Source organism: Haliaeetus albicilla, chromosome 22 (genome assembly GCF_947461875.1).
Source record: "Haliaeetus albicilla chromosome 22, bHalAlb1.1, whole genome shotgun sequence".
Taxonomy (NCBI): domain Eukaryota; kingdom Metazoa; phylum Chordata; class Aves; order Accipitriformes; family Accipitridae; genus Haliaeetus; species Haliaeetus albicilla.
The window spans coordinates 16,776,036-16,801,257 of NC_091504.1; the positions used below are offsets into that span (position 1 = coordinate 16,776,036).

Sequence of the window (25,222 nt, forward strand, 5' to 3'; positions counted from 1 at the left end):
CTTAGGTGAACACTGAACGTGGCTCAGCATCTTCACCACCACTATGTCCCCTGAACCACCTCACTCCCATGACACCGCAGATGCCTGTGCAGGAGCCCTGATTCAAAGATCCTCACAACAAGACGGCCTCTTGGCTCCTCTAACAGTCTTGGCTTGGCTCCTCTAACAACAGGAGGCAGCGCAGGCACCGAACCAGCAGAAGACTGTACACACAACAACGTGACCAACACCTCTGGCCCCAGCTATATCTTGGCTACACAAACCACGTATCTCAAACTACAGAGTCCCGACCACAGCAAAAGCAGCGAGCCCAACGATGCCCACGGCAGTGCCGTGCCCGAGCTGCGCGTCACCCTTCAGTCCGAGAGTGGCCACGAGAACCTGGCCCTGCAGCTCCTCCGAAAAGCTCTGCAGGCTCCTTCCCAGCTTTGGAGCTGCTGGTGACATTTCTGGCCTGGGCTTATTTATTGCAGCGTTTAAAGCAGGCAACATGTCACTTCGAAAGTGAAGCACCACTTAAAAGGCACACCACTGAAATCTGACTGCATTACATATGATTATAAATCAGCTAACTTCCCACTGACTTATTTGAGAAGACATCAATTTGCACAGAAAAAAATAATCAGACATCCACTCATTAATGCTAACTTCATCAGCTATGGTGAGGAGCAGCATATTCCCCTCACCCTTCTGACTGCATAGAGCTGCTATTCTACCTTTTCTTCTTCTATTAGGAAAAGGGGAAAACAAAGAAAAGAGTATTTCGTACCTGTCACAATATCACCTGATGGAAGCTTCCAAGAACAAATTCATCATTGCACATGCAAGGTAGAGTCAGGGTGATGTGCATGCAAAGCAGTGATTAATTATAGACTTTTTGCTGAGGAAATTTCTGAGCATGAAGGGCAAAATTTAAATTGCTGATCAGCATTGCTTTTGTTATAACATGTTTGGAAACAAACTAATGGGTTGGAATTAGGCTCCTTGTACCAGCTTTGACACGTGTATCTGCCATGTAAGAAATAAAATTAAAAAACACTTCAAAATATGTTCTTTCAGATGCAGATTCCTTTCTCTTCATCAAAAGATGGTGAGTAATGGGTGGAAAGCTGCCAAAAAACGTGTTTGTGAAGCATGGGAGCCCAGTGTGGCAGAAGCGCGTGGGTCCCAGCGCCCAGCGCCTCTGCTCCTCCAGAGAGCCAGAAGGTCCGACCCTGCTCCTGACGGTGCCCGAGCTCCACAGCACACATAGGCTGGGTGAAGTCACGGCACGGGAGGGAACCCCCCTGCTTCCTAGGGTTCCCTGCAGCCCTGCTCAAGACCTCCACGCTGTGGAACGGCAGAAAAGGCCACCGGCCGCACCGGGTCCACGGCCTTGGTTCAGCTCCACCGCTGCTGCCCAGCCTGCGGGCGAGAGCGCAGCCGGGGACTCGTCCCTGCGCTCTGCTACTCCTGCTCCGAGCAGCACGCCCAGTTGCCAGTTCCCACTGACTAGAGAATTCTATTCATGCCTAGAGAATAAAAATAGGAGATACAGAAATTGTTTAAAAATAGGAATTCCTAACCCAGCCAAACATCTCCTGCGCTGACAAAGCTCTCAGTGGGGTTAGCTCTGGGACTCCTCCTGGCCCACAGCCTGCGTGGCCTCTGTCTTGGGTCTAGCTCAGCTGTGCCACACAGGGCTTGGCGTCGAGTCGAAGCCCTTTAAAAATAAAGGCATGAATAAACCTGCTTAAAAAGTAGGCGAAGTCAGTGTCAAAACACCTATAGCTGCATCATCTCACCGGCAAATTATGTCAAGAACCAGAAGTTATCTTTGCCAGTGTTTGGGCTCCGGGATCATTCAATACTTCCCTCTCATTCCTCTAATTTTTGACTTTATGCCCAAGCTGGTTGCCGCTGAGAAGTGCAATTAATGCCTCCTCCTCCTCCTCCACACAAAAGCATTCCCAGTGGCACCAATTAAGCACAGGACCCATGAGGTGTGCTCCCAGCCAGCTCCAGCCATCAGGTGGCAATGCTGGGAACAGCTTCTGCAGAGGACTGAGAGCTAATTAGGCTTCCCTGGAGACCCCAGCGATGGTCACCCCTTGCAGGGTGGCTACTGGGACAGACACCCTGCTGCACAGGCTCATCTGCACACCCACAACTGCTTCTTTGTTCACCTCGGAGGCGACCATGACCGTGCCGAGTCGGTAACACCACCCCGTTTACCTGTGAACACTAAGCTGGCATTCTCCAGTTCTTCCTGTGGAACCTTGAAGCTGAAGGACTCGTTGTAGAAGGGATCTATCGTCCCCCGCATGCAGGAGGTCTTCTTGGTTTTTGTTAATTTTAATCCATGAACAAGCTGAATTTTCACAAAAGGATCTGACAAAAAAACCACAAAACACAGGCTCTGCATTACAGGTGTCGTGAGTCAGTACCACAGTTCGTGAAGGTTGGGCACCGCGGGGATGGACCATGCTGGAAAACAGCATTTGGAAATGACTGGACTTGTACCACCGCGCCGTTCCCAGGGATTTGCAGTGGAGACAAAAGTCAGGCAGCTGGATTAAAAACACTCGCTGCCAAAACCACAATTCACGACAGCCTTGATAGAGGCCAAGCATACTGTTCTTTTTGGAAAATGCCAATATTCTGGCAGCACCAGTGGCTGGGGCAGGGAACAAGGGAAAAACACCTGAGGACATGCACATGAAGCAATTACCAGCCAGCACGCTCAGAAACGGCAGGGAGCAATGCATGGACACTGGAAAAACCTCACAGCATCCACACAGCAGTTAGATATCATAAATGAAACCACCGCAACATTAACATGCAGGCAGCATGCAGCATCTGCAAAACACAGCACTGCCACAAAGGGACTGCCTTACAGAACACAACACGGGGGTAATGTAGAGCTCCTGGTTCCTCACCTCATCCTTGTTCAGAGATTTTTACTTTAAATATGACAAAGGTATTCACACCCTCCATTTTATCACAGGATAAGTGTTCCAAATACTTTCGTTATTGTTGGCTGTATATATAAAATGAATATCCGGAGCCTTGTATTAATAGGAACTGAGCATCCAAATCCCCCGGGTCCCCCACAAATTGCAGCCTCACCACTTAACTGCTTTAAAAGCACATATAATCTGTGCATGAGTAATGTGAGAAATGCACTGCCCTTTACCTGAACCTTGGCTCATGTCTGTCTGAAGAAGCTGTTTTGCTCTAATGATGTCCACGTTCAGTCTTCCCGCGCTGGGTAGGTAGTTTAGTGACAACAGCAGCTCTCCTAGCTCCACTTCATTCTGCAGGGAAAAGGGAACATGGAAATTCAGAACAGCTCAGAGGGGAAGAGCAGGAAGAGAAATTAAATAAATCCCATTTGTCTAAGTGCCTGAAAAATAAATTTTAGTCACGCTCTAAACTGCAACCAAGAACCACCTGGTGGTACCTCGTGCTGAGTAGAAACAAGAAAGAATACTATCCCCAGGCGAAGATTGTTCTTTAATCGCTGATCCTTCACCAGCTTTTCAGCGGTCATGCAAAGAGGACCTATAAGGAGGAATGAATACAAGGTCAGTAGTTTCTACCTGCTTCATTTTGAACGGTTCCAGGTGGTTCTGATCTTAGCAACCTCAGCTCCTTAATTAACGTACAAAACACAGACCTATTGGAGAAGACATCCTCTTTCCTTCCCAGCCCCCAAGGACCACATCAGCCTCTTGGGAAGTTCAGGCATGAGATGGTTAATGCACCCCTGGGTCACAGGAAGGCAATTCAGGAGAGACGTCCCCTTGGCATACGGCCTGTTCTACCCAGAGACCACGGCACAGCTTAACTTGCTGTTCATCAGGCTGAACCACAGCCACAGCTTCACCTCAATATAGCTGTTCAGCCATTATTTCTTTTCCTTTTACTTAATGATGCTTAAAACTAGTAATTAAAAAAAAAGAGCTGGAGAACTGACATCACTGCTCCTTAGACATGACAGCTTAAAATAACCTCTCCCCCTTAGCACGACCTGGCTCCGAGATACTGTTATTCTCGGATGCAAAATACACACAATGAAACAACTCTGGAGACAGAACACACCAGCCAGCCCAGGCAAGGCCTTGATCCATCCGCCTCGTCTCAGGTCCATGTGGGGTGCAGAGCTAGTTCTTCATCCCAAATAGCCAAATGGTTCAACACCAAGCCTAGATCGGATGGTCACAGCCCATTCCCAAATGGAAAAGGAGCTGCAGTGGTATTGCAATCATAACAAAAGGCTTAAATATCCTTACTGATGCCCCAAATATTAGATTACAGAAATCAGAGACTAAAGGACTGGGTAGACAATAACGAAAAAAGCTCTGAGACACAGTCACAGCCTGAACAGACCCAAAGAACAAGGTTCATCAGCAGATGGGCCAGCACACGAGGTACCTGTCCCTGGCAAAGTTATCAACAGCTCTGGGGAAACTGAGGGAAACCCAACCAGTTCACAGCTATTCAGCTGCAAATGGAAAAGCACAATTTCCACCGAGTGCAGATGAACCAGAGGGCTCAGACTGAACCCGAGGAGGCACTCGGGGAACAGCCCCATCCCTCTGCCAGGAGCAGCACAGCACCTCTTGCCTGGCTGGCCAGCAGCAGAGAACGACTCCCGCTAACGGCAGGCCATGCGGCTCCTCACCCAACGAGCCAAGCACTAAAAGTGACGTCAGGCAATAGTATTAAAAGTTTTCCCCGAGGCACTTTGTCTCCTCTCCTGTTCCTGTTGACTACTCCCAGCAAAGGCGGAGGGACATGCGTGGCACGCAGGAGCAGGTGGCAGGCTGAGGAAGTCCTGCACCTCCGATGCTTTATAATACAATTCAGTTGAATTCAATGTCCTTTTTTTGGCTTTCCACAGAAAATATGGCAGTGGGCTGCTCGATTTCACATGAAAGGTCTCTGCCTTTCAGGAACTGGCAAAGCAACCCCTCTGTTTAACCCCACACATTTAATGAGCACAGGACAAGGGAAGCGCCATGTGGGGAGCAGGGCAAAGGCTGCGAGTACAGCAGCATCCTGACTCAGCCCCTGGGTAAAAAGCGTGGATCTACATCACAGATCGTAAGGCAAACCCGCGTGCCCTCCTCACGCCCCGCTGCCCCAGGACCCAGCTCCGGAGCCAAGCCGGCAGCATCCACCCCAAGCTGGCCCACCTTCTGCCTGACCTTCCCCACAGCCTCACTCCCCCATGGGAAAAAACATCTGATTTCTTACCCCAAACTCCTTTTGTCCCAGCGTCTCTTGGGTCACATTATGTGGCAGTATATGACTACACAGCACACACTCATGCTCGCCACAGGCATTTTCTTCCATTACTACAGTACTTTTGCTTCACCAAGAAGGCACTCCTCTTCCATCAACCTTTGCCAACTCCCATACCACAATTCTGCTCAATATATGGTATTTTAAGTTCTTTCCATCAGAAAGCCATTCCTCAACACAAACCTGACCCAATACACACACAATGCTCATGACTTTTGCAAGGTCAAGCCATACCTACAGACACCGCTGTGCCCAATGGTTGCACAATGTAAGGATCTAAGACAGCCTCACATCCGAGGTCATTTAAATGTCATCTATCTAATTTAAACTATCATCTTTGGCTTGATTTTCCCCAAAACCGCTCCTCTTGGGTCTGTGGCTGGAACAGCCTGAAGACGTGTTTATTGTCAAGAACAGTCAGTGACTTCTAAATCTATTACCAGGACAGTAATGAAGCATCGCAGCACCCACAACAGGATCCACCTGACGTACCCCTCGACCTCAGCTCATTTTTTATAACATATCAACATCATTTTTAACATATCCAGTCCTACTTCCGCTTGCATTCACCGCTGCGTTGGGTTCCACGCAGGCTTTAATTCCTAGAAATTCAGGTACGTTTGGACAGCACAAATTAGGAAACTAATTAGTGACGTTATTACCTGCTGGGAAGAGACAATCAAACAGCTCTGGCTGCAAATACCAAACTTCTGGCACAGCCAGGAGGCAGGCTGGCACTGGGCAGGGATGCAGGACCTTTCAAGTTACCTCAAGCTGAGAGTGCTGAAAATCCATATTAAGATTTGGGGTAATTCTGGATTTGCCTACTGGTGGAACCTATTGACTTTATCCAAGACCTGCAGGAATTAAGGGGCTTCCCTGGGTCAGGGAGGAGCGATGAAGCTCAGCAAAGGAAGGTAGATCTCCACACTTCCGACGCATTTACATTTATACACCATTTTTTAAAAATTGCCCCACGTTATGCACTGACAATATCAGACCGGGTATGTAACACCCACCGAGGCACACACAGGAGAAGGAAGCATCTACCCCCACCTGAACTCTCCCCAGCACTGTGTCCCATAACCCCTGCAGAGGTTATGGAAGGAGCCACTATAATGTAACCACCACACTGCTGCCTAACCCATGAGCCTTCATTAGGTCAAGGTAAAACTAAATTCCATAGGACCTAACCTAACGGATATTGGCACCTCTAGAAAAATCTTTTTGACTGTCTGGGCTTAAATTTGAGTGAGGCGAGATATAAAATGCTCTACTCTATAAGTGTGATCCACTGAAGTCAGCGGACAGACTACCGCCAGCTTTAAGGAGTCTCAGATCAGGCCTAATTTCCCAAATCTCAATAGCACCTTCTGCCCTATAATGCTTTTCAAGTGTGCCCAGATTTCTGTTAATTATTCTAAGGGAAGGAACGTACAATCCAGCCCACAGAGGCAGGATGTGTGCGCTCAAAGCCAGCAAGAAAGCAGCAGCCCCATTGTAGGCAGAGCACCAGCAGCGTTTGCAGGGATAACAAAAGGTGTTTTCAGAAGGAAACCCAGATCCCCAGATAGCTCACCTCCCCACACAAGTGACTCAGCCTTTTCAAGGCACTTAACTCGAGCAGTGAACTGGCTCTGATCTTATAAATGCATTATTTCTAGCTTAGCTGCAAGGATCTAGGAAATGTGCTTCAAATCCTGCCACGGTGCCTGAGGGGACATCAAGCACTCGAGAAAACGAATCAATGGCCAGCAGCCACCACACGTTCCTCCCCGGCACGTCGGACCGGCACTGCCTGCACCGTGCCGCGCTGCACCACGCTCGCTAGCTCTCTCCTGTTCTTTGGTCACCTGTCATCATTAGCAAACAAGCAAGGAATTAACAGGTTGCTCCAAGAAGCCTGAGGTACAAGGCATACCTCCTCAGGTTTTAGTTCCCCCTGCTTTCCCCAACAAGCTCACACCACAGCGTCCCTTTGCTGATGTGACAGTCTTGCTAATAAGACACGCTGGTGGCGCAGTTTGTGTCAGAGATGAAGATGAGGATGCAGACAGAGCTGTGGCTTAACAGACTCGCTCGGTCGGCGGGCAAAATGGAGATAACTGGGGAGCACATTGGGGTCCACTGTGAGATGGAAAAAAACAGGACCCTTTTTGTTACAGGCCAGGCAGGAGGCTCAGCTCGGGGAGGGACAAGTGGCCACAGAGGTCTCGGGTGGCTCGTGGGGCCACAGGAGCTGCACAGGGTGCTCCTCAAGCTCACGGACCCACCGAGCTCACTGGCACCTTGCAAACACTCCGCGATGCCATAACCATTGACCTCCATGCCCATCACCTTCTTTATAGGCATCTTTACCAGCAATGGCGTCAAGGCACGTCTTGCTGGAGGACTGCAGGCACAGAAGCATGGCTTCTGTTTTGTCACACACCGGAGCGTCCCCAAACCTCAGACTTGGTAGGGGCTGGAGCTGAGAAGAGGGATGCAACTTTATGCGCAAGAGGCATCATCGGCGCGTTGTTCACCATAGGGAAAGGAAGTGCCTGAATTTTACTCTTCCTAGGTCTTTTCATCAGGAAAGTAAAATGCTGTTGGTTTTGCCTTGAATATTTTGTTCACAGAACACAGTGTGCAGAGCTACCCCTCAGGCACTGCCATGAAAAGGCATCATTTCAGTTGCCATTGTTATGCTGATGACACGCTGATTTGCACCGAGATCCCAGATGACCCTGGAAAAGCAATTTCCTGTCTGATGAGGTGCCAGAGTGACACCAAGTCTGGGAAGTCCGAGACTCTCCTGAAGCTCTGATTAACATTTCACTCCTGGCTGTTCCTCTCTGCAGCTGTATCACACAGCCAGTCATTTGGATTTCCAGCCTTGGACTCGCCTGTGATCCAGAACCTTCTGCAGTTACCATTTGGGTTGAACCAGACACGTGTAAGTTTAGTTTTCTTTTCCGTCATCTCTGAAGCACAAAGAGGCTACCTCGAGGGAAGGCGAGTTTTTAATTAATGCCATTTGTACATCTTGTTTGGATCAGGGCAACTCTTTCCTCGCAGCCCCCCCCAGACTGTTTGCTGTGCATTGCTACACCACCAGTAAAATTCTGCAGCTGAAACCCTCCCCGGCTCCCAACGGGAACCAGAGCACATTACATCAGCACAGACATCTATGCAACGCTCCTAATGAAGTTTCAGATTGATTTTCCTCCTCAAGGTTATCTGTGATGGTACCTCCAGGCACATTAGAAAACTGATGGTTTAGAACAGTTTGCTCTAACAGGCTTTCTACAGCATCCTGTGACACACAGCAATCATTTCAGGAGGGCTGAGCTACTAAGAACCAGAACCTGAAAAAAAAATATATACTTACCAATGGATAAGAACACTGTTACCTATGTAGCAGATGCCGAGTAGATGTATAATGAAAAGAGTCACAAAATCCCTTCTGAAGTCTAACTGGCTTTGCATCAGTTTGGACGGCCATGAGAAAGCCCCTCCTGTGCAAAGACCTCTGGGAAGAAGATTTCCTAGGGAGAGGTCCTGTCCACAACCCCCAACAACCCCTCCTGTGGGCTCGTCCTCAGCAAAATACACCCCACGGCACTCCAGTCCTCTGCAGAAAGGGCAAGGAGTGAACAGCACAGAGGGGAAGGCAAGTCAGCACAGACTGAGATGACAGCTGGAAGCAGAAGAGACAAATAAGGATAAAGAAGAGAAAATGATCAAGAAAAATTTCTCAGTGCTGGAGCTTTAAAGACTGGAAAAGGAAAGTGGGAAAAAACCCACTGAAACACATCTGGGGAAAAAATAAAGATTCAGAGTGAAAGAAAGATGGTAGAATGTCATAAGCCAAAATATGACAACAAACCACAAGTTAAGAACCAAAAATGTTGTCATCGTGATGGACAAGTGTCTGTCATGGCATCTCATCACAGTTCCCTCAACTCCGGTGACCTGCAGGGTGGTGGCATCCTGCCTCCAGCCAGGCTTTGCCCAGGGCATCTCTCCCACCAGACACAGGTACACTGCCAGGTTGATTTTAACACCCTGTTAATGAGTGAGCATAGCCCCACGCAATCAATCCACGTTCATCATCAGGGATTCTGCATCATTCCTTTAATTAAGCAGCCACTAAGCTTTTGGACAGCTTAAAAAAAAAAACCAAAAAAACCCCCCCAAAAAAACCAAAAAAAAAAAACGGGGAAGAAAAGAAAAGGAAAAAAACCCTGACAACATTCACTTTCGTATTTAATTTCCCATGACTGTCACAAACATGGACCCCAGTTCCACACTGACACACACAGCCTTAAGTCAACTGTTGTGCCACCTCTCTGAACCAAGTCTCTGCCTGTCCAATGCTTTATACTTGTACGAGAGATGGATGCTGGCATTATTTTCAATAATACACTGTGCTAGCAAATGCAAGGTATCACCAACATTCCCCGAGGATGGCTCCTTCTCAGGGCTGCAATGGATAAGCCAAAGAACAAGGGTGTCAAGAACAAACCTGGTATACCCAAAACTGGAAGCCTCCAGCCGCACGCCATAACCACCTGGTGGAATTCAAAGTAGCACCCAAGAGGAATGCTCCAAAATGAGTCATTACCTGAATTTCAAATTCCTTTCTTCCTTTTCCTTTCCAGCCAAGGCACGGTAAGAACAACAGTGCCGTACTTGTTGTAGGCTTATCCCTGAGATGGGCATCAAAAATTGCAGAGAGCTGCCACAACAAAGCTACTCCATTTGTGGAGCACATACCATTTTGAACGTAAAAAACTGACAGCTCATTCTAGTGCACTCACAGTACAAAGTTAAAAAAGCAAGTGCAATGCATACTCCCTCTACTATAAAAATGGCTTAATTTGAGGGGAGAAGGAATTTTTATGCTATTTTCCCACCACGACCAGGCAATTTTTTTTTTTTTTTTTGCTTTTGCAGAATGATCTCCAAGCTCTCATTACTGCTGGTCTAAAACACTTATTCCTGCCCACTCAAATCTGCCAAAAGAGAAATGAATCATATGTCAATAAAACTTGGGGTCTTGAACATGTGTTTCAGCATTAATCTTAACAGCAAAATGTGCGAATCTGAGCCCAGCTACAGCAAGGCCTGCCAACTTCATTCATGGTAATTAAGCAAAGCCACACACATTTAAGGGGATATTTAAGGAGCGCAGAGTGTTCCTATGGGGACTGGACTCAAGAGCTACTCCATGAGCAGCTAGTGCGCTTTAGAAACACACTAATTACCCTGCAAGAAAAAGCCTCCCAGAACTACCAAGGATAAAGAATTTGGCAATACCTGCACTGACATTTTCTACAAGGAGTAAGTCCTTCTGCTTAGTTGCTGGCTCTGACGATACATTGGACGGCAGCTCCCCTGTGCCTCCGCTTTGGACTCAATCCCCTTAAGTGCTCACTGCATGACTCAAACTAAAAAAGTATTTATGTACAGGTACAGTCTTTTGCCTGAAGCTTAGCATCAAGTGGTTTATTGCACTGATTCCTCAAGGCTGAGAGGACAGCACACCGCTCACCCATAATCGGGTTCTCTAGCAACCTGTTTCTGACATAATGAGCACGGCAATGCTGCGCAGCCCACCTCGTTACACCCAAGGTAAATTCTCAGGCTGTTAGTTAACAAGCAACTCCATAAGGTGGTAATGAAGATACTCTGCTATTAATGACGATGGGCTTTCACCCATTGATGTCCCATCCACAGGCCTAAGGAGCTTATCCTGGTCCAGCTGGCACAGTGGAGTCAACGGAGCTGTTGGCTGCAGAAGGTGGACCATGCCTCAGCCTGGGAGAAACCCACCCATCCCTGCCGACACCACACGCACCAGAAGATTGCTGGCATGCCCCATCTTTTTTAGCAGGGCTCACTCATGCTGGCACGGTCCTGAACCGAGGCAGTGTCCCAGCTCTGGGGTTGACGGGGCTCAGTGTGATGGTGGGACAAGGACTCTGCACCAGACTTTATCAGCACTCTCTACGGCAATGGCTTGCAGGTGGATACAGCAAGCGCAAAAGAGATGTTCATCTTAGCTGATACCATTTAGGACACTTTCTCTGCTCTTTCACAAACCCTGTCCCATCCCACTCCCATCAGTATGGAGAGAAAACCTTCTCCACAGCTCCTGCCATCTGGGTTCACTTTCTTCCGTCTCTCCAGCTCATCATGTTTCAGTCTATAAATGCCAGTTAAAAAAAAAAAAAAATCATGTATTTTGTCTCTTTCATCTTTGCATATCACGTCTACGACTGTCTATTTTTCTCTCCCTCCTGTTACTGGCTTTCCAAGCACCTGCTTCAGCATTTTCTCCAACACAAACTTTATCGCTGGGGGGGTGCTGCTGCCAGCTGCTGCTCCATGTCAGAGCCCCGGGGCAGCCAACCCTGCCTGGCAAGTTTTCATCGGCTAATGATCAGAACTGCACCACAGCAGCTTTGCATTGCTCTCCAGAATCCGATGACACCTTCTGCAAAACAAAATGCTATTGCGTATAGATTTTTTTTGTCTCTGTCCATCATGATCTCACAACACAAAGTACACTTCAGCAGACTCAGGTTCAATCCAACAAGAAGCTAAGAAAGGCTGTCTGTCCCTCAACTAACCAAGCAAAACAGTGAGAAGTATAAAAAAATTGTCAACATGTCAAATCTATCATACCACAGGCAGAATCTTCCAGCTAGCAATCAAAAAAAACCTCACTAATTTCTAGCATAAGCATCGCTCTTATTGAAAGACGTTAAAATGCAGTTTTTCAAAGTAATAAGCTTTTTTGTTTTACTTCTTCTAGGATTTATTTTAACCCTTTGATCAATAAATTTAACTTTAAGCACCACTAAGATAAAATATACCTTATTCAATGAACTTTAAAAATCTTATCACTGAGAAAACATGGGAAGATGATACCAAACATCCTCCCTGGATGTCCTAGTACAAGTACTGTTGTTCTCTTTGCAGCTGCAGTCTGCCAGCTAAAGTAAAAAGAACAAGGAAGTATGACAAGACCAAAACAAGGCACTTTACTAATCAAGGTGCAAAGGACTTTTTGCTTAAATGAAATTTTTCCATGTGATAGCAAGCAGATAAATGCAAAAGGCTTGTAAGGTTAGGCCTGCCCATTTAAGTGGAGTTTTCTTTTTTTCTCCTTCCTTTTATAAATATCAGAAATACCAATTTCTGCTTAAATCATTTATCTTGAATCCTGGTGAAGCAGACAGCACTGCTGAAAACAGCAGCAGCTTTCAATGAAACTTTGGAGAGGGAGGGAGGAAGGGCTGGCCCCGAGCTTGGCACACGAAGGCAGAGATGATCTTGTCTAATCAAGGTTTGCATTAGCTGTGGAATGAATCCATGTTACTAATAAAAAGATACATAATACAGAGAAGTATTTATCATGCAAAAGCCGAGGGAAAAAAAAGCAAGGCTGCATGGTGTGAATCACAGAAGGATGACGGGATGCAAAGAGGAGAGCTCTGTCCTGAGATACACAACGCAGAGGCTATGATGAACCACTAATAAAAAAAAAAAAATAAAAAAAAAAAAAAAAGAAAATATTTTTGCAGGCATTTGTAAACAAATACTGGGAGAAAAGGCCCAGGCAGTGAGGGGAGCCCAGGAATATCTGTCCTTGTTCATTTTCCTTACGAACCGCTTCATATCACAGCTGTCCCCTCACCCCCCCACTACAGATCCCACTGACACGAAGACATGTCCTACATAAAGAAACGCTCAGGGACCCCACGATTTTGATTTGCGCACAACTTTCAAAACTTTCCTTTTTGCCTGAACATTGTTCAAGCTAATCCCATAACGCTTCTACTTCTATTAGAGCAGATCTAGTCAGCTCTCTTGCAGTTATCAGGGGTCTTGATCTTTTTTCCCCCCCTTACACACTGCAGAAGGTCTGAGCAAGAGATAGAAGTGCTCTCAGCCCCCCTGCACACAGAACGGGGGCAAACCAGAGTCAGACAGAGCTGGCTCCATGTATAAGCACTGCTTGGTGGATTTTACTTCAACAAGTGTCTGATCACAAGTTTCCACTCCAAATCAGACTCTCAGACGCACACCGTAAATCAGCGGTGAGGTCAATGATTTACTGTTCATCTTGTCTAGTAAGTCTGGCTATGCCACCCTTTTGTGAACACATAAAAATCAAAGAAGATGTGAACCATCCAAGTTCACACATGGTTTTGATTCAGCAAAGGCTCTACAACTTAGAAATTGCAATCCCAGAGCTGGCAAGGAACTGGGACAGGCAACCCTGTTCTACCAGCCTTGAGTGGTACTCCTGTCCTTAGCGCAAACGTTTGAGATGCTGCTCCTGCCACGCTCTTAGCCTGGCTTTTTACGGTGTCCTGTGCCTCTAGCTATGTGAGTGATACTGCTAGTAGCAAATTTGGTACCCAACCGCCATTCCTGGTTGCAAAGCTCAGACCCTCCCATTGAACAGCTCTTTTCCTGGCTGGCAAGGAGGTGGCACTGACCAGGGACCTTTCCTGAGAACAGACGTGGAAGCACACACAGACCCTCTACATCTTCTCTTCCCATCCCATCGGATGGTTGAATCTAGGCAAAAACACACGCTCAAACTTGCATGCGAGCAACATGCCACTTACATCAGGCAAAATCTATGGCAAGTTTATTCCCTTCAGGGACACGATGAAAAATCTACCACTACCTTGCAATTTTTTTGGTCATGCGTTATGCCACAAGTCTGTAGAGATTTTGTCTTCTATACACTTTACTGAATCAAATCATTACTGAACTGGCACCAGTGGTTCCCCTCATGCCCCCAAAAGCACAATCATGTTAACAACCACAGGAGTGACCCAGATGGGACAGCATGGCTGCGGTGTCTGGGAATGGATGCAGGCCACTGCAGTGACAACTAAGATCTTCCAAAAGGTGCGGACTTCCAAAGCAGTCTTGAGTTGTTCTCGTTAAAGCTGACATAGGCTCTTTTGTCACGCCACCTCCTCTGAATACGAAAGACAGCTCCTCTACCTCACATTATTGGTTGTAAGACCAGTTATAGGCCCGCATTATTTCAACCCAGCAGATGCTATATTAACAAGATGATAACGACTAATTAGAAACCACATTACTTGCCAACAAGCCAAAGAACTGCACAAAAAACCAGCGAGAAAAATTGTGGCAATAATCTGATAAATTCTGTTACCTGAGAACTAGGCACAAGGGCTTTCCACCAGTGTCCGCCTTTCACAAGGTCTACGTCACTCAAGGGCATTGACACTTTGCCAATAACACAATGGCGTGAGAATTTGTCAAAATCCACTACGGTTAAAAGCAGAGTTCTTCTCTGGGCTTCTAAAAAGGGGATTTCAAATGTGTACCTCTCTTCAAACACGGGGTTCTGCGTTTTGCGTTTCACTCCAGTCTGCTTGGAGTTCTTCTGATCAGGAAGAAGGCAGATCTTCACGTAGGGGTTGGAGTGAGCCATGTCTTGCCTTGAACCGTCGTAAGAAATTGGAGGAGGCAGATCTTTAGCCTCAATGACTCGCACTATTAGATAATTATGCAAAAGATCGTACTGCGTGCTAAAATGCAGCATGCCCAGCTGATACTTTGATAAGATCTCCTCATCTGTCAAGGAGTCCATATCATCACTATTTGAGTCAAGAGAGTACAGTCTTGGTTCAAATTTTCTAAAATAGTCATCTGGGGTATAGGTTTTTCGCAGGACAGTTGGCTGAACTACTTCTTTCTTAGCTCCTATTATTCCAAACTCGATAGGTTTAATGTCAATTAACGGAGAACTTGGCCTCCTCAACTCTAAACCTAAATGAGAGAAATGCACAAGTACGATTGTTAGAAACTCAACTGAAGCCATTACAGGTGCAAGTCAACCTGTGCTTCTTTGGGTACAGTTATTCTGTGTTTGTGCAATGCCCAGCACAGCAGGCTCCCCTATGGGACTTTTCACCATTACATTGCCAAGAATTAATAGCACCCTTAGTTACACTGAAGTACAAGCTCAGCTACACTTCCCCCCCCCCCCATCCATTTTCACATGGAATTACCATGCATATGCTTCAGCAAGAAAAACAGGGCTGGCCCTCTCCACTGCGTTCCTGCAGAACAGGATGAGATTTTAATCAATGTACCTTCAACTTGACTTGATTCCCTGTCTAAAAGATGAAAGAGCAAGCACTACAGTTTTTCTTCCCCACAAGAATTACATTAAAGTTGGAAGGACGACCTTACTTGAAATCCGCCTCGTGAGGCTGTAAGTGGACCGTGATGCATCTGAAGACGACCGCCTTCTGTCAGGGGAAACATGCTGAAGAGTGGGAGGCAGCTCACTGATTGTATTATCAGAGTCTCCATCTTTGTCCTCATTTTGGCTGCTTATCCTGTTATAACGAGAGACCTTTGGGTGATTCAACCGAGTAAAAGGAGTATATACAGAATAAAAACGCATTCCGGTATTCTGGGTCTAATCTTGGGTGAGCATCCCTGGATGCTGCAGGGTATCTCCTGATCTATCTGGCAAGCAAAAGGCTGAGCAACTGACTTCAGACCTATGTAAAAAACCAGATTCTTTATCTTTCTGCCCGTCTTTCAAACAGAGTTATATCAGTATTAGAGCACGACACAGGCCACATGGGCACGTGTGACTCAGATCTTGATCAGAAGTATTATATTTGTCTTTAAGAAAAAAAGAAAGAAAAACAAAACCCCACAAACCACAAAAGCCAAACAGTAGCTTATTGCTGTAAATTCACAGCTACACTTTGGAAGCACTGACTTCACTAGGAATGAACCAGCATGGGAATTCACCATGTTCAGACATCTCAAACCTACCAAACACCTCTCTCAGTAAAATATCGCTTTACAGGTACACCACTAAGGTTTGAAAATTCGATCTCACAAATATAATTCATTAAGAGCTATTTATTGGCATGCCTTTTAAAATAACTGGCTGCTTTTTATCCACTTCTATAAACTAGAGGTTTACCAGGCAGTAATTTTACTGCCCAGGGGTCTCGGCGGGAGCAGGGAAGTTGGCAGGTTCTAAATAACAAAGTAAGATTTGATGACAGCTATAGCATCTTTGAGAAGACTCAAGAGAAGACTGCATCATAAAGAAGTGTATGTGTAATTCCCATTTCAGTTTGTTTGGCTTTCTTTTATATATATATATAAAAATATAAATTTATATATATGAATATATATATAAAATAAATGTATATATGTTGTTTTCATATAAAACAACATTCTGGTTACAATGTGTCACAGCCACAGTGGCTCACAAAAGCAGTCAGGACCTCCCAGCCTTGACTGAAAGAAGAGCAAGAGCAGACAGTAACAACTACAGGAGATAAAGTCTCCAACTGCACGTTCAGAGGGGAGCAGCTGCCGATAGAAATGAAATCATGCAACGGTACGTGACGTGTAGTGCATCATGCAAAATAAGCCTTTTGGTTAATCCATGAGACAGGCTACTCCAAAATATAGCAGCAGATCAGAAGGAGAGCGTCAGCATGAAATGAGCAAAGCAAAGGGGAATACTATGTGAGTTTTGCTCCTGATTCACCCCTTCTACGTGCATGGATTGGTTGGGTATAAATGAAATATGTTGAATCATTTGCCTTAGTAACCAATGACTGGAGTAAAGCAATAAATATATTCTGCAAAAAGCAGTAAACTCGCAGAAAAGGCCCCCCAGATATAAAACAGATTTAAACTGGAAATTCTTATCCAAATCCACAAAGTTCACAGCAGGATCCATGCAAATCTCACCAATTCAGAGTCACACAACTCATCCACATCAAAAAAAAGTCTGTTAATAATCAAAACCAAACCCTATGCTAGAAGGGGCATACAATATTTGCACAACTCTGCAGCCCATTAAAGGTAGTCCAAATCATACAGTTTGACATATAATCAGTACTTGGAACACAAATAGCTTTTTCATGCCTAAATGCAGGTCTACACAATCATAGGTAGCATTTGGATATACTTCTGTTTGAGAAGCAAATGCACAGAACAAGGAGAAGGCAGGGTGAAAAGGGAATCAGGAAGAGAGGCATTAAGGATGTTCTACAACGGGTAAACGTAATAGTGAGTTAATAACATACAGATGACCTTTAGTAAGGAAATTGCTACTGAGCCAACAATAATTTTTCCTCAAATAAACTTTGGCTCTGGTTAAAGCTGCTGTTTCTGTTTAATCCGAACCTTTGGGAAGAGGAGTCGCGTCCTTGATTTCAATTCAGTCTCACAGTCTGCACTGTTTATCTTTGGGGTTTGTGTAGAATATTCCGCAACGGGCAGCTCCAACACACCCCCTCATTCCCAGCCCGTTTATGCAAAGACCAGGATGCGAGCACTCCTCATGAAATAACAAGAAGCTACCATGCATTCAGGTCAATACAATTAGACTCACTTCAGTAAGAATTTTTTTTCCTAAGTTGCCACTGTAAAAAATTCAGAAAGTGAGAAAAATCAACAGTCTCCCAAGAGGAATGGCTTAAACTTGCAACTTTAATGCCCCCTCTTGAATTTCCAGGACAATGAAGTGTCTCGGAGCTGCCAAAGGGAAAACCTACAGGCAAAAAATAAAGGATGGATTATTAAGCACGTGCATGCAGATGTTTGCTAGTAGGCCAATGAAGACCATAAAAGCAGTTTTCCCCTAGGGACTGGGTGGGGAGGTAAGGAAGGAGCAAATTGCATTCTGCATTACACCGGTGTCCTGGGCCCATGAAGAAGTGGCAAGATGGAAAGATCTCAGCTGAAAACCTAGATCTATTTTTAAAACACTTTCAGGTTGCAAGCAGAGAATACAATAAATTGATTTGTTCCCAAATTCAGTGCATGCATCTAAATGCAGAATATGGTGGTGTCAAATCCGTCTTCCATTTTAGGGATTTCCACTGAATCCAAAAGCCCCCTTTTCAAAAACAAAAGAAATAAAAGGACAGGGGGTCAATTGGTATACACAGATCTCTGAGCACTTAAAAACATACCCATTAAACACCTTATTCTGAGACCAATTCCAAACTCTTACTCTGCTCACACATCTAACTCCAGATATTGTTTCCTACCTCCAGAAACACATAGAGAGATTTAAGAGTGTAAGATCAACACACTGAAAACAGAAATCTTTGGCTTCTGAATTCTGAGCCAGCAGAGGCTGCATGGGATCGTTTCTACCTTAAACCTGCACACACAAAAAGTGTGGCCCTCCTGTTGATCAGCAAACAAAATACATCGTTTCTGTCTCCTGCCTTTTACTCTCCTTTCTTCTTCATCTTCCAGACTCTTGTTCCTCTACAGGCTCATTTTCTCCCCCTCTCCTCTCAATCACACCCCCTCGGCTCCTTTCCCTCTCCGTATCTCCTCTGCTCTCTCCGCCCTCCTCACCTGACTCATTTCTGGGTTCCCTCACCATTTTCCAAAAAAGTCACCCTGGAAGCTTAAAGCACCACCATCTTCCCTGGCACCACCCTGGGTCCATCTCAGCTCAAGAAGAGGAGCCAACAGCCTTTTCAAGCAAGCAAAGCCTGATCTCCAGCTTCCACATCAACGTGTGTTAACAGGCGTCCTTAGAGATCACAGAATTTGCAACGGTGCCAGAGAAGATGATGACTTCAGTGATCCTAAGGCACAGCAGCATCATGCCTCCTCGCAAAGCAAAGCTACTTCTCTCACGTGCCCTCTTCTTCGGTTCCTGCTGCCCCTCTCAGGCATTACCCCAGGAACTCACCTTCTCTCAGCACTAGAGCAGACCAGGGAGACCCTAACTGCACCAGATCACCTGAAGCTGGAAGGAAAGGTGGATACGTGACCTAGGCTGAGGTCCTGGGGACCCTACCCAGGGCTGCTAGCATGAGTAGGTGCAGCATAAAGCTCAACATGGTTGAAGAACTGGGCATTTTTTTTCAGAGCGCATTGTCTTCTGCTTACGGCCATGCCAATAAGTTAATTGTAGAGGCTTTCAGATGGAGCAGGACTGGGGGAAAACAATACAGGCTGGAGAGAGCATTTTATGAGTCCAAAGGTCTCCATGTTCTCTGCCTGCGACAAAGTCTAGCTCACCTGCAAAGTCACCATACATCCAAGTTTTGAGATCAAAAGAACAGAGCTTCAATGCTTGCAATTCCCCTTTAGCCAGACAGAAGGATCCAGCAGTCAAAAACTACACCATGGGACAACCAGCCCACACCCCCAAACACACATGATGTCCCTTCTGCTCCTCAGCACACCAGAGAAACTCTGAAGCATCCTCCCACAACAAGCCAGCTACTTGTTCCCAAGTACGTAATTGTTCCTGCAGCAATCTTTCTACGTCCAATACTGCACCCTCATCACTGTGTTCTCCTGTGCGCAATGCTTTCCTATTTAGCATTGATTTTGTTTCCATTTCCCATTAATTGCAGGTGAATCCATTTCTGGGTGTACATCAGACTCTTAAATATGCTGCTCCACATTTAAAAACCGCTCTAACACATCTTGAACACCTCTGGTTTTATTGCTTCAGTATTAATTACCATCCTATTCTACCTGGATTCAGAAGAGTATATAGACAAGACTGCGATGTAAACATGAGACAATATATTTCATGCAGCACCAAGACATGGACCTTCCAGACCTGACACAGAATAACAGTGGGTACTCACAGGAGCAGATAAAATTCACTGAGTGTCTCAGTGCCTAGGTACCAACTTCTGAGCATCATATGATGCACTAAATACACATCTCCTGTGCCACAGCTTCTGGACACTCTGAAGCCACATCCATCAAACGATCTGCTCTCACAGAAGACAGCCCAGCCCAGGTGACACAGCAACCACTAAAAGACAGGAGACCTCTGCTCCCTTCTTGGTTTCATTAATGCCTCCACAGGGTCACCTGTGCTGCAGGTTCCCAATTGAGAGGGAGTAAACCAGGGAAGACTTCACTGGCTTTCTTTGTAATAGACTTGCAAATACATAATCAAAGCCCCAGATAAAACCTGGTGCTGCTGCTCTTGTTCTTTAATGATTCAAGAGGAAATCTTGAAGAGTACTAAGATGACGCAGGAGATCAAGTCTTGCTAAATGAAACTTTAAATTAATTTCCCCTTTAGAGCACGTACGAGGTACGCCTTTCATCTGCCTATATGATAACCACTTTCACACTAGGATAAGAAAATATTTCAAAACCACCTCATCAGCATTTCAGCTAAGTTGAAGTGCTCCAAAGGGCTGGTCCATTTGAAGAAGAAATAGGACTGAAGATGAAAAGCATCTTTAGAAAAGGGTGCACAGCTAAACCAATTATCAACTTGCTATGCTAGCTTACAAAATAACTTCCGTCATACCCATCAGAAAAGTGTTTTACAAAGACTAACCTTACTATTTGAGCTAACAGGGCTGCCCTTTTTCACCTTGCTGTTGCGTGGCCTACGTTTCCACCCTCAGCAGGAGATTCCTCCTTTCTACATGGGATCCTCTGAATGTCCTATAGCCATTTCATATCAATACTCTCATCACAGAGGAGAAGCCCTGCTCCTCAGTTAAAGCTAGGAAATTGTGCATCTAAACTTACAGCCAGGCTGGAGTTTGAGCAGGAAAAGGTCCCAGGATTTCAACTTCATCTTCATTTGTTTGACAACAGCTACAGTCGAAACACTTCTGACAACAATTTCTACAAGTCCACCGGCACAGCAAGAGATCCGAGATTCTAGCGAGCAGACCCTGAAGCCATTGGAAACCAAAGTACAAGATTACAACCCATCAATAGCTATTGAGAAATAACATTCAGCTGTATTTATGTTTGTGTTTCTGCAACAGAACATTAAGAACTATATTTATTCCATCTATATCAACAGACAAGTGCTAGGCAGTTACCAGCCCAACTTCACTGATGCCATAACAAGGCAGGAAAATAAGCATTCACCGCAGGTATTTTCCCTCTAGTAGCAATGTATTATTATGTAGGTTGGCAAGAGGGTGATTTACAAAACACTATGGCATAGCAATATGCTAGAGTGGAAACATGCTTATTCTTTCACACACATCAACAAACTAATAGATCGGCAAACGTACAACAGAAGGAATTAAAACCAGAAGGTAAGCGAAAGCTCCGATTTAATCCGGCAAGGGTCTAGTTAATTAACACAGCAATGTGAACGCATTTCATCCCTGCCGATGTATCGGTACGTAGTACTTGTATGATCCATACACATACAGCATTACAGCCCAACACACTTGCCACTGAAATGGATTAGCAAAAGCACACTATCCACATGCCTCCCCTCTGCTATGATGATTAATTTAATGAAGAACCTTCAACGAACCTTGACCCAGAAAACTATTTAATTTCTTAGGTTTCCATGGTGGCACTGGCAGCATCACCCGTAACAGTGCTCCTCTGCTGTTACAACTGCAGGGTGGGAGCACCCCACCAGAGGGGCAACAGGCTGCTGCCCCATTTCCATGCCATCCCTACAGCCTTCCCTCCACTTCAAAGCTCTGCTTGCTTCAAGAGAGCAGAAAGCCAAACCTTAGCCCATTTCCCACCCACGCCAGCTCCAACTTCTGCAGTTCGTAAGAAGGCTCATTAAGCAGCGCAAGGGCACTGCTAATAAAGGGCATCGCTCCGTAGTCATGGGGGGAGACACGCAGCTGCAAGAGCACAGCACGTGCACATCCAGGGTCGAGTCGCTTTACAATTGTATGTGACCTTGAAATGTTCCTATAAAGCGTGTGAGATTTTCTTCATAGATATTCCCCCCCCAAATGCTTGAGACATCTGCAGTATTCATAAGTGTGCCAATACAAGGGCACTATCACACCACACAAAAGGGTTTCCTCTGAGGAACGCAGATCTGCAGAGAAGACTCCGCAGAACATTTCTTTTTCCTCCAGTAAAACACAGTTTTTTCCATAAGCAAAATCTAAACATTGCAATAAAAAAATAAATTACCAGCCCAAAATGCGGTGCATTACTTATATCTAGGACATCAGTAAAGAGTCAGAAAATACGAGACAATCCCCTCAGGACGGAGTGAGGAGACAGAGCGGAGAGTGAATCATCAGATTAACTCACCTCATTTATTGGCTCCAACTGTCCTTTAGACATCCAGGATGAAGCAAAGGGGAACAAAATGAAAAAGACAAAAACAGGTTAGCAATGCTCAAATAACTTTAAATTTTCTGCCATGACATGCCCCGGCCTGGGATGAGCTTGAATTTCTGGCAAGACAGTACCTTGTAGATGTTAGAGGGAGGAGAGGTCTCCTGACCAGGCATCAGCTTCTGCTGTTTCCAGTCCTTCCCCACCAAGCTCCCTCTGCTCCTCCTTCCCCAGGAGTGAAATTCCGAAACCAATCCTGGTGCTTGAAAACCCTGCTCATTGCCCCTTGCTAACGGGCTATCACATGCAACCACTTATTTTCTTTTCTTTAATAACCTCTCTCTAATTGCAGCAACTACTTGCTGCTGACAGCAAACCATATCCAAATTTTCCAGTTAGATGCCACAGTGGAAAAAAAGGCTTTCCTCCAGATTCAGCCCATATAAACATAGTTTCAATGCCAACTTGTTAAAAGCAACATTCCTAGGAAGGGCCACACTCCCAGTATTCTCCACTGTGTACACATGACTTGAGGTAGCTGGGCATCTTCAGTCTCATCCGCAGATGTGACTTGAAGATTACGAAAAACAGGAGTTAAGTGCTTAAAAGTGGAGTCATGCACTCCAGTTTGAAAATCTGCACTACAGCCACTTCCCCCAAGTCACAGAGAAAATCTCCAGTAAAGGAAGAAGGCATCACAAGCCAGTGTTTTATTCACAAAGCCACCCTTGGAATATTATACTTGACCCTGCTGAAATGTCTTTTCTATCGCTTTCCCTTGATAATGTCTAAGGGTTTCCTAATTGTCCTGGCTGCCTTTCTAAAGGGGGAATCCCTAAAAAAAAAACCAAACCAAAAAAACCAACAACTAAACCAACACAAAACAAACACCCCTCCCCCCTACGACTCTTCCACATGTAGAAATTGGTTTCTAGCTTTATGCTCATGACAGGGACAAGAGCCGCCTTTCATAAAGAAGCTGGGATGCAGAAGTTGCCTTTAGTTCCAAAAACTCTCTCATGGACCACATTTCAGTGCAAGCCTCCCTTTTAAACTTCTTGAAAACCAGTGCTTGGTGAAAAGGCCACCACTTGTTAGAAACACAGATTAAGAGATGGGAAATGCTGCAGTGCAATGTGACAAGACAGTGATTACCAGATACCCATGGACCAACTGTTTAAGAAAATTCTAAATGGTTTCAAGGGCTTTATCATTCCTTATTAATGCAAAGTTGCAGCCAAAGCACAGCAGCCAAAGCTACAGCGGTTTAGCGATGCTGCAATGAGAATATTTAAATTGCTCTAAAATGAAGCGGCTGGATCCGTGCCACACAATCGAACGCCGTAGCACGTGCTGTGCGAAGGAAGTGGCATTTCCGAATGGCCCGCGGGGACGCGCGGTAGGCTTGTGTCAAACAGCCCTCCTGGCCACGATGGGCCACCGGCGATGCGAAGCCACGCCTGTGTGCCACCAGCCCCAAGAGCACACGCACCATGATAAAGTGAGTCTGTGACCACTCACAAATCTCCACCAGGAAACAGGAGGACAGAAATAAGAGCTAAATAGCACAGTACAGTAAGAGGTAAACAAGTAACCAGTGCCATACAGGGCTCAAATGCAGGAGGAAAGCAAACACGACCAGCTGTGTTCATCCACCTCGCTCACACCGGGCGGAGGGTCAGGGCTGGGGAAGGGCAGAGGTTTAAGGGGAGGACGCACCAGCTAGCAGGCACTGGGGGATCCCAGGGCGCACGGCTGCAGCGACACGCTCAGCACCCCCAGGAGAAGGGCTCAGCCCCCGGCTCGGGGAGGCACCATCATGTCCCAAGCCAGCCGAGCAGACAACCACCCAGCTGGGAGCCTCCAGCCATGAGCGAGCCCTCATCGAGGGCCAACGGCGGCTGCCCCGGGTGCGTCCCCTCGCCCGGAGCTGGGTGCGAGGCAGGGCTGCATCTCCCCTTCGCACCTCGCCGCAGGGCTCCGGTCTCCCCATTCTGCCTGGGCCCAGCGCGGGGGTTGCCTGCTCCGAGCCAGCGCAGCCACCCATCACAACCGCCTCAACCCACCCGCTACGACCGGCCGTGGCGGCGGCCCGGGGATGCCGCAGCGGGGTGGGGTCCCCACTGGTGACAGACCGCGTTGTGCCCCCGCCGTTACCCCCCGAGGGAAAGCTCACAAGCCCCACCGCAGCGGGCGCCGCAGCCTGGGGACTGGTCCCCCCGGCCACGCACCCCCCCCACCCCCCCAACGCGATTAACGCCGCGGGGAGGGGACCACGGCGTCTCCCCGCTGCCCTCGTCCCCACCCGCGTACCCCCGCCTCGCCCACGGGGGCCCCGCCCGGCCCCACTCGAGATCCCCGCCGAGCCGAAGGGCCCCCGGGGGCCCCGCACCCACCCGGCCCTTCGCCGCCCCCGGCGGGGCTCACCCGCGGCCGGCTCCGGTCCGTCCCTTCGGGGGCAGCGCCCGCCGCTCCCCCCCCACGCCGGGAGCCGCGGCGGCTCTGCCTCGAGTGGGGGGGGGGGGGGGGCACGTCCCCACGGGATGGGGAGGGGAGGGAGGTCACGGGTGGCGTTGAGAGCGGGTGTCTCTGTCAGCGCCCGGACCCCCCGCTCGGGTTTATCTCAAAACTGGGCGGCAGCCTGCGGGGCTACAGATGGGAAACGGGCGGCTGGAACCGCAGGGCCGGCGGGGATAAACCGCTCAGGGTTTAAACCAGCCCCGAATTTAATTCAGCCTCACGCTGCTGGGGCGGGGGGGGGGGGGGGTCCCATCCATCACGCCGAAGGCTGGGGCTCGCCGCAGCCCAGGGCGCCTGCCCCCCCACCCCCCCC

At 47.0% G+C, this 25,222-nt stretch overlaps 1 protein-coding gene across 2 annotated transcripts in view; it reads right to left on the reverse strand.

Moving 5' to 3' along the window:
• The window catches only part of SYT17 (synaptotagmin 17), a 39,159-nt gene extending 15,283 nt beyond the window's left edge, over positions 1-23,876 (reverse strand). Inside the window, exons 1-6 of one of the 2 annotated variants that reach the window (XM_069810048.1) lie at positions 22,363-23,876; positions 20,860-21,008; positions 15,529-15,677; positions 14,483-15,102; positions 3,176-3,296; positions 2,215-2,370 (exon numbers count right to left, since the gene is read on the reverse strand). In XM_069810048.1, the coding sequence (XP_069666149.1) occupies positions 2,215-2,370; positions 3,176-3,296; positions 14,483-15,102; positions 15,529-15,677; positions 20,860-21,008; positions 22,363-22,395 (1,228 nt within the window). In that variant the 5' untranslated portion in view covers positions 22,396-23,876. The remainder of the gene's footprint in view (positions 1-2,214; positions 2,371-3,175; positions 3,297-14,482; positions 15,103-15,528; positions 15,678-20,859; positions 21,009-22,362) is intronic. The other variant, XM_069810049.1, reaches the window with a different exon arrangement.
• Positions 23,877-25,222: the final 1,346 nt, after the last annotated feature.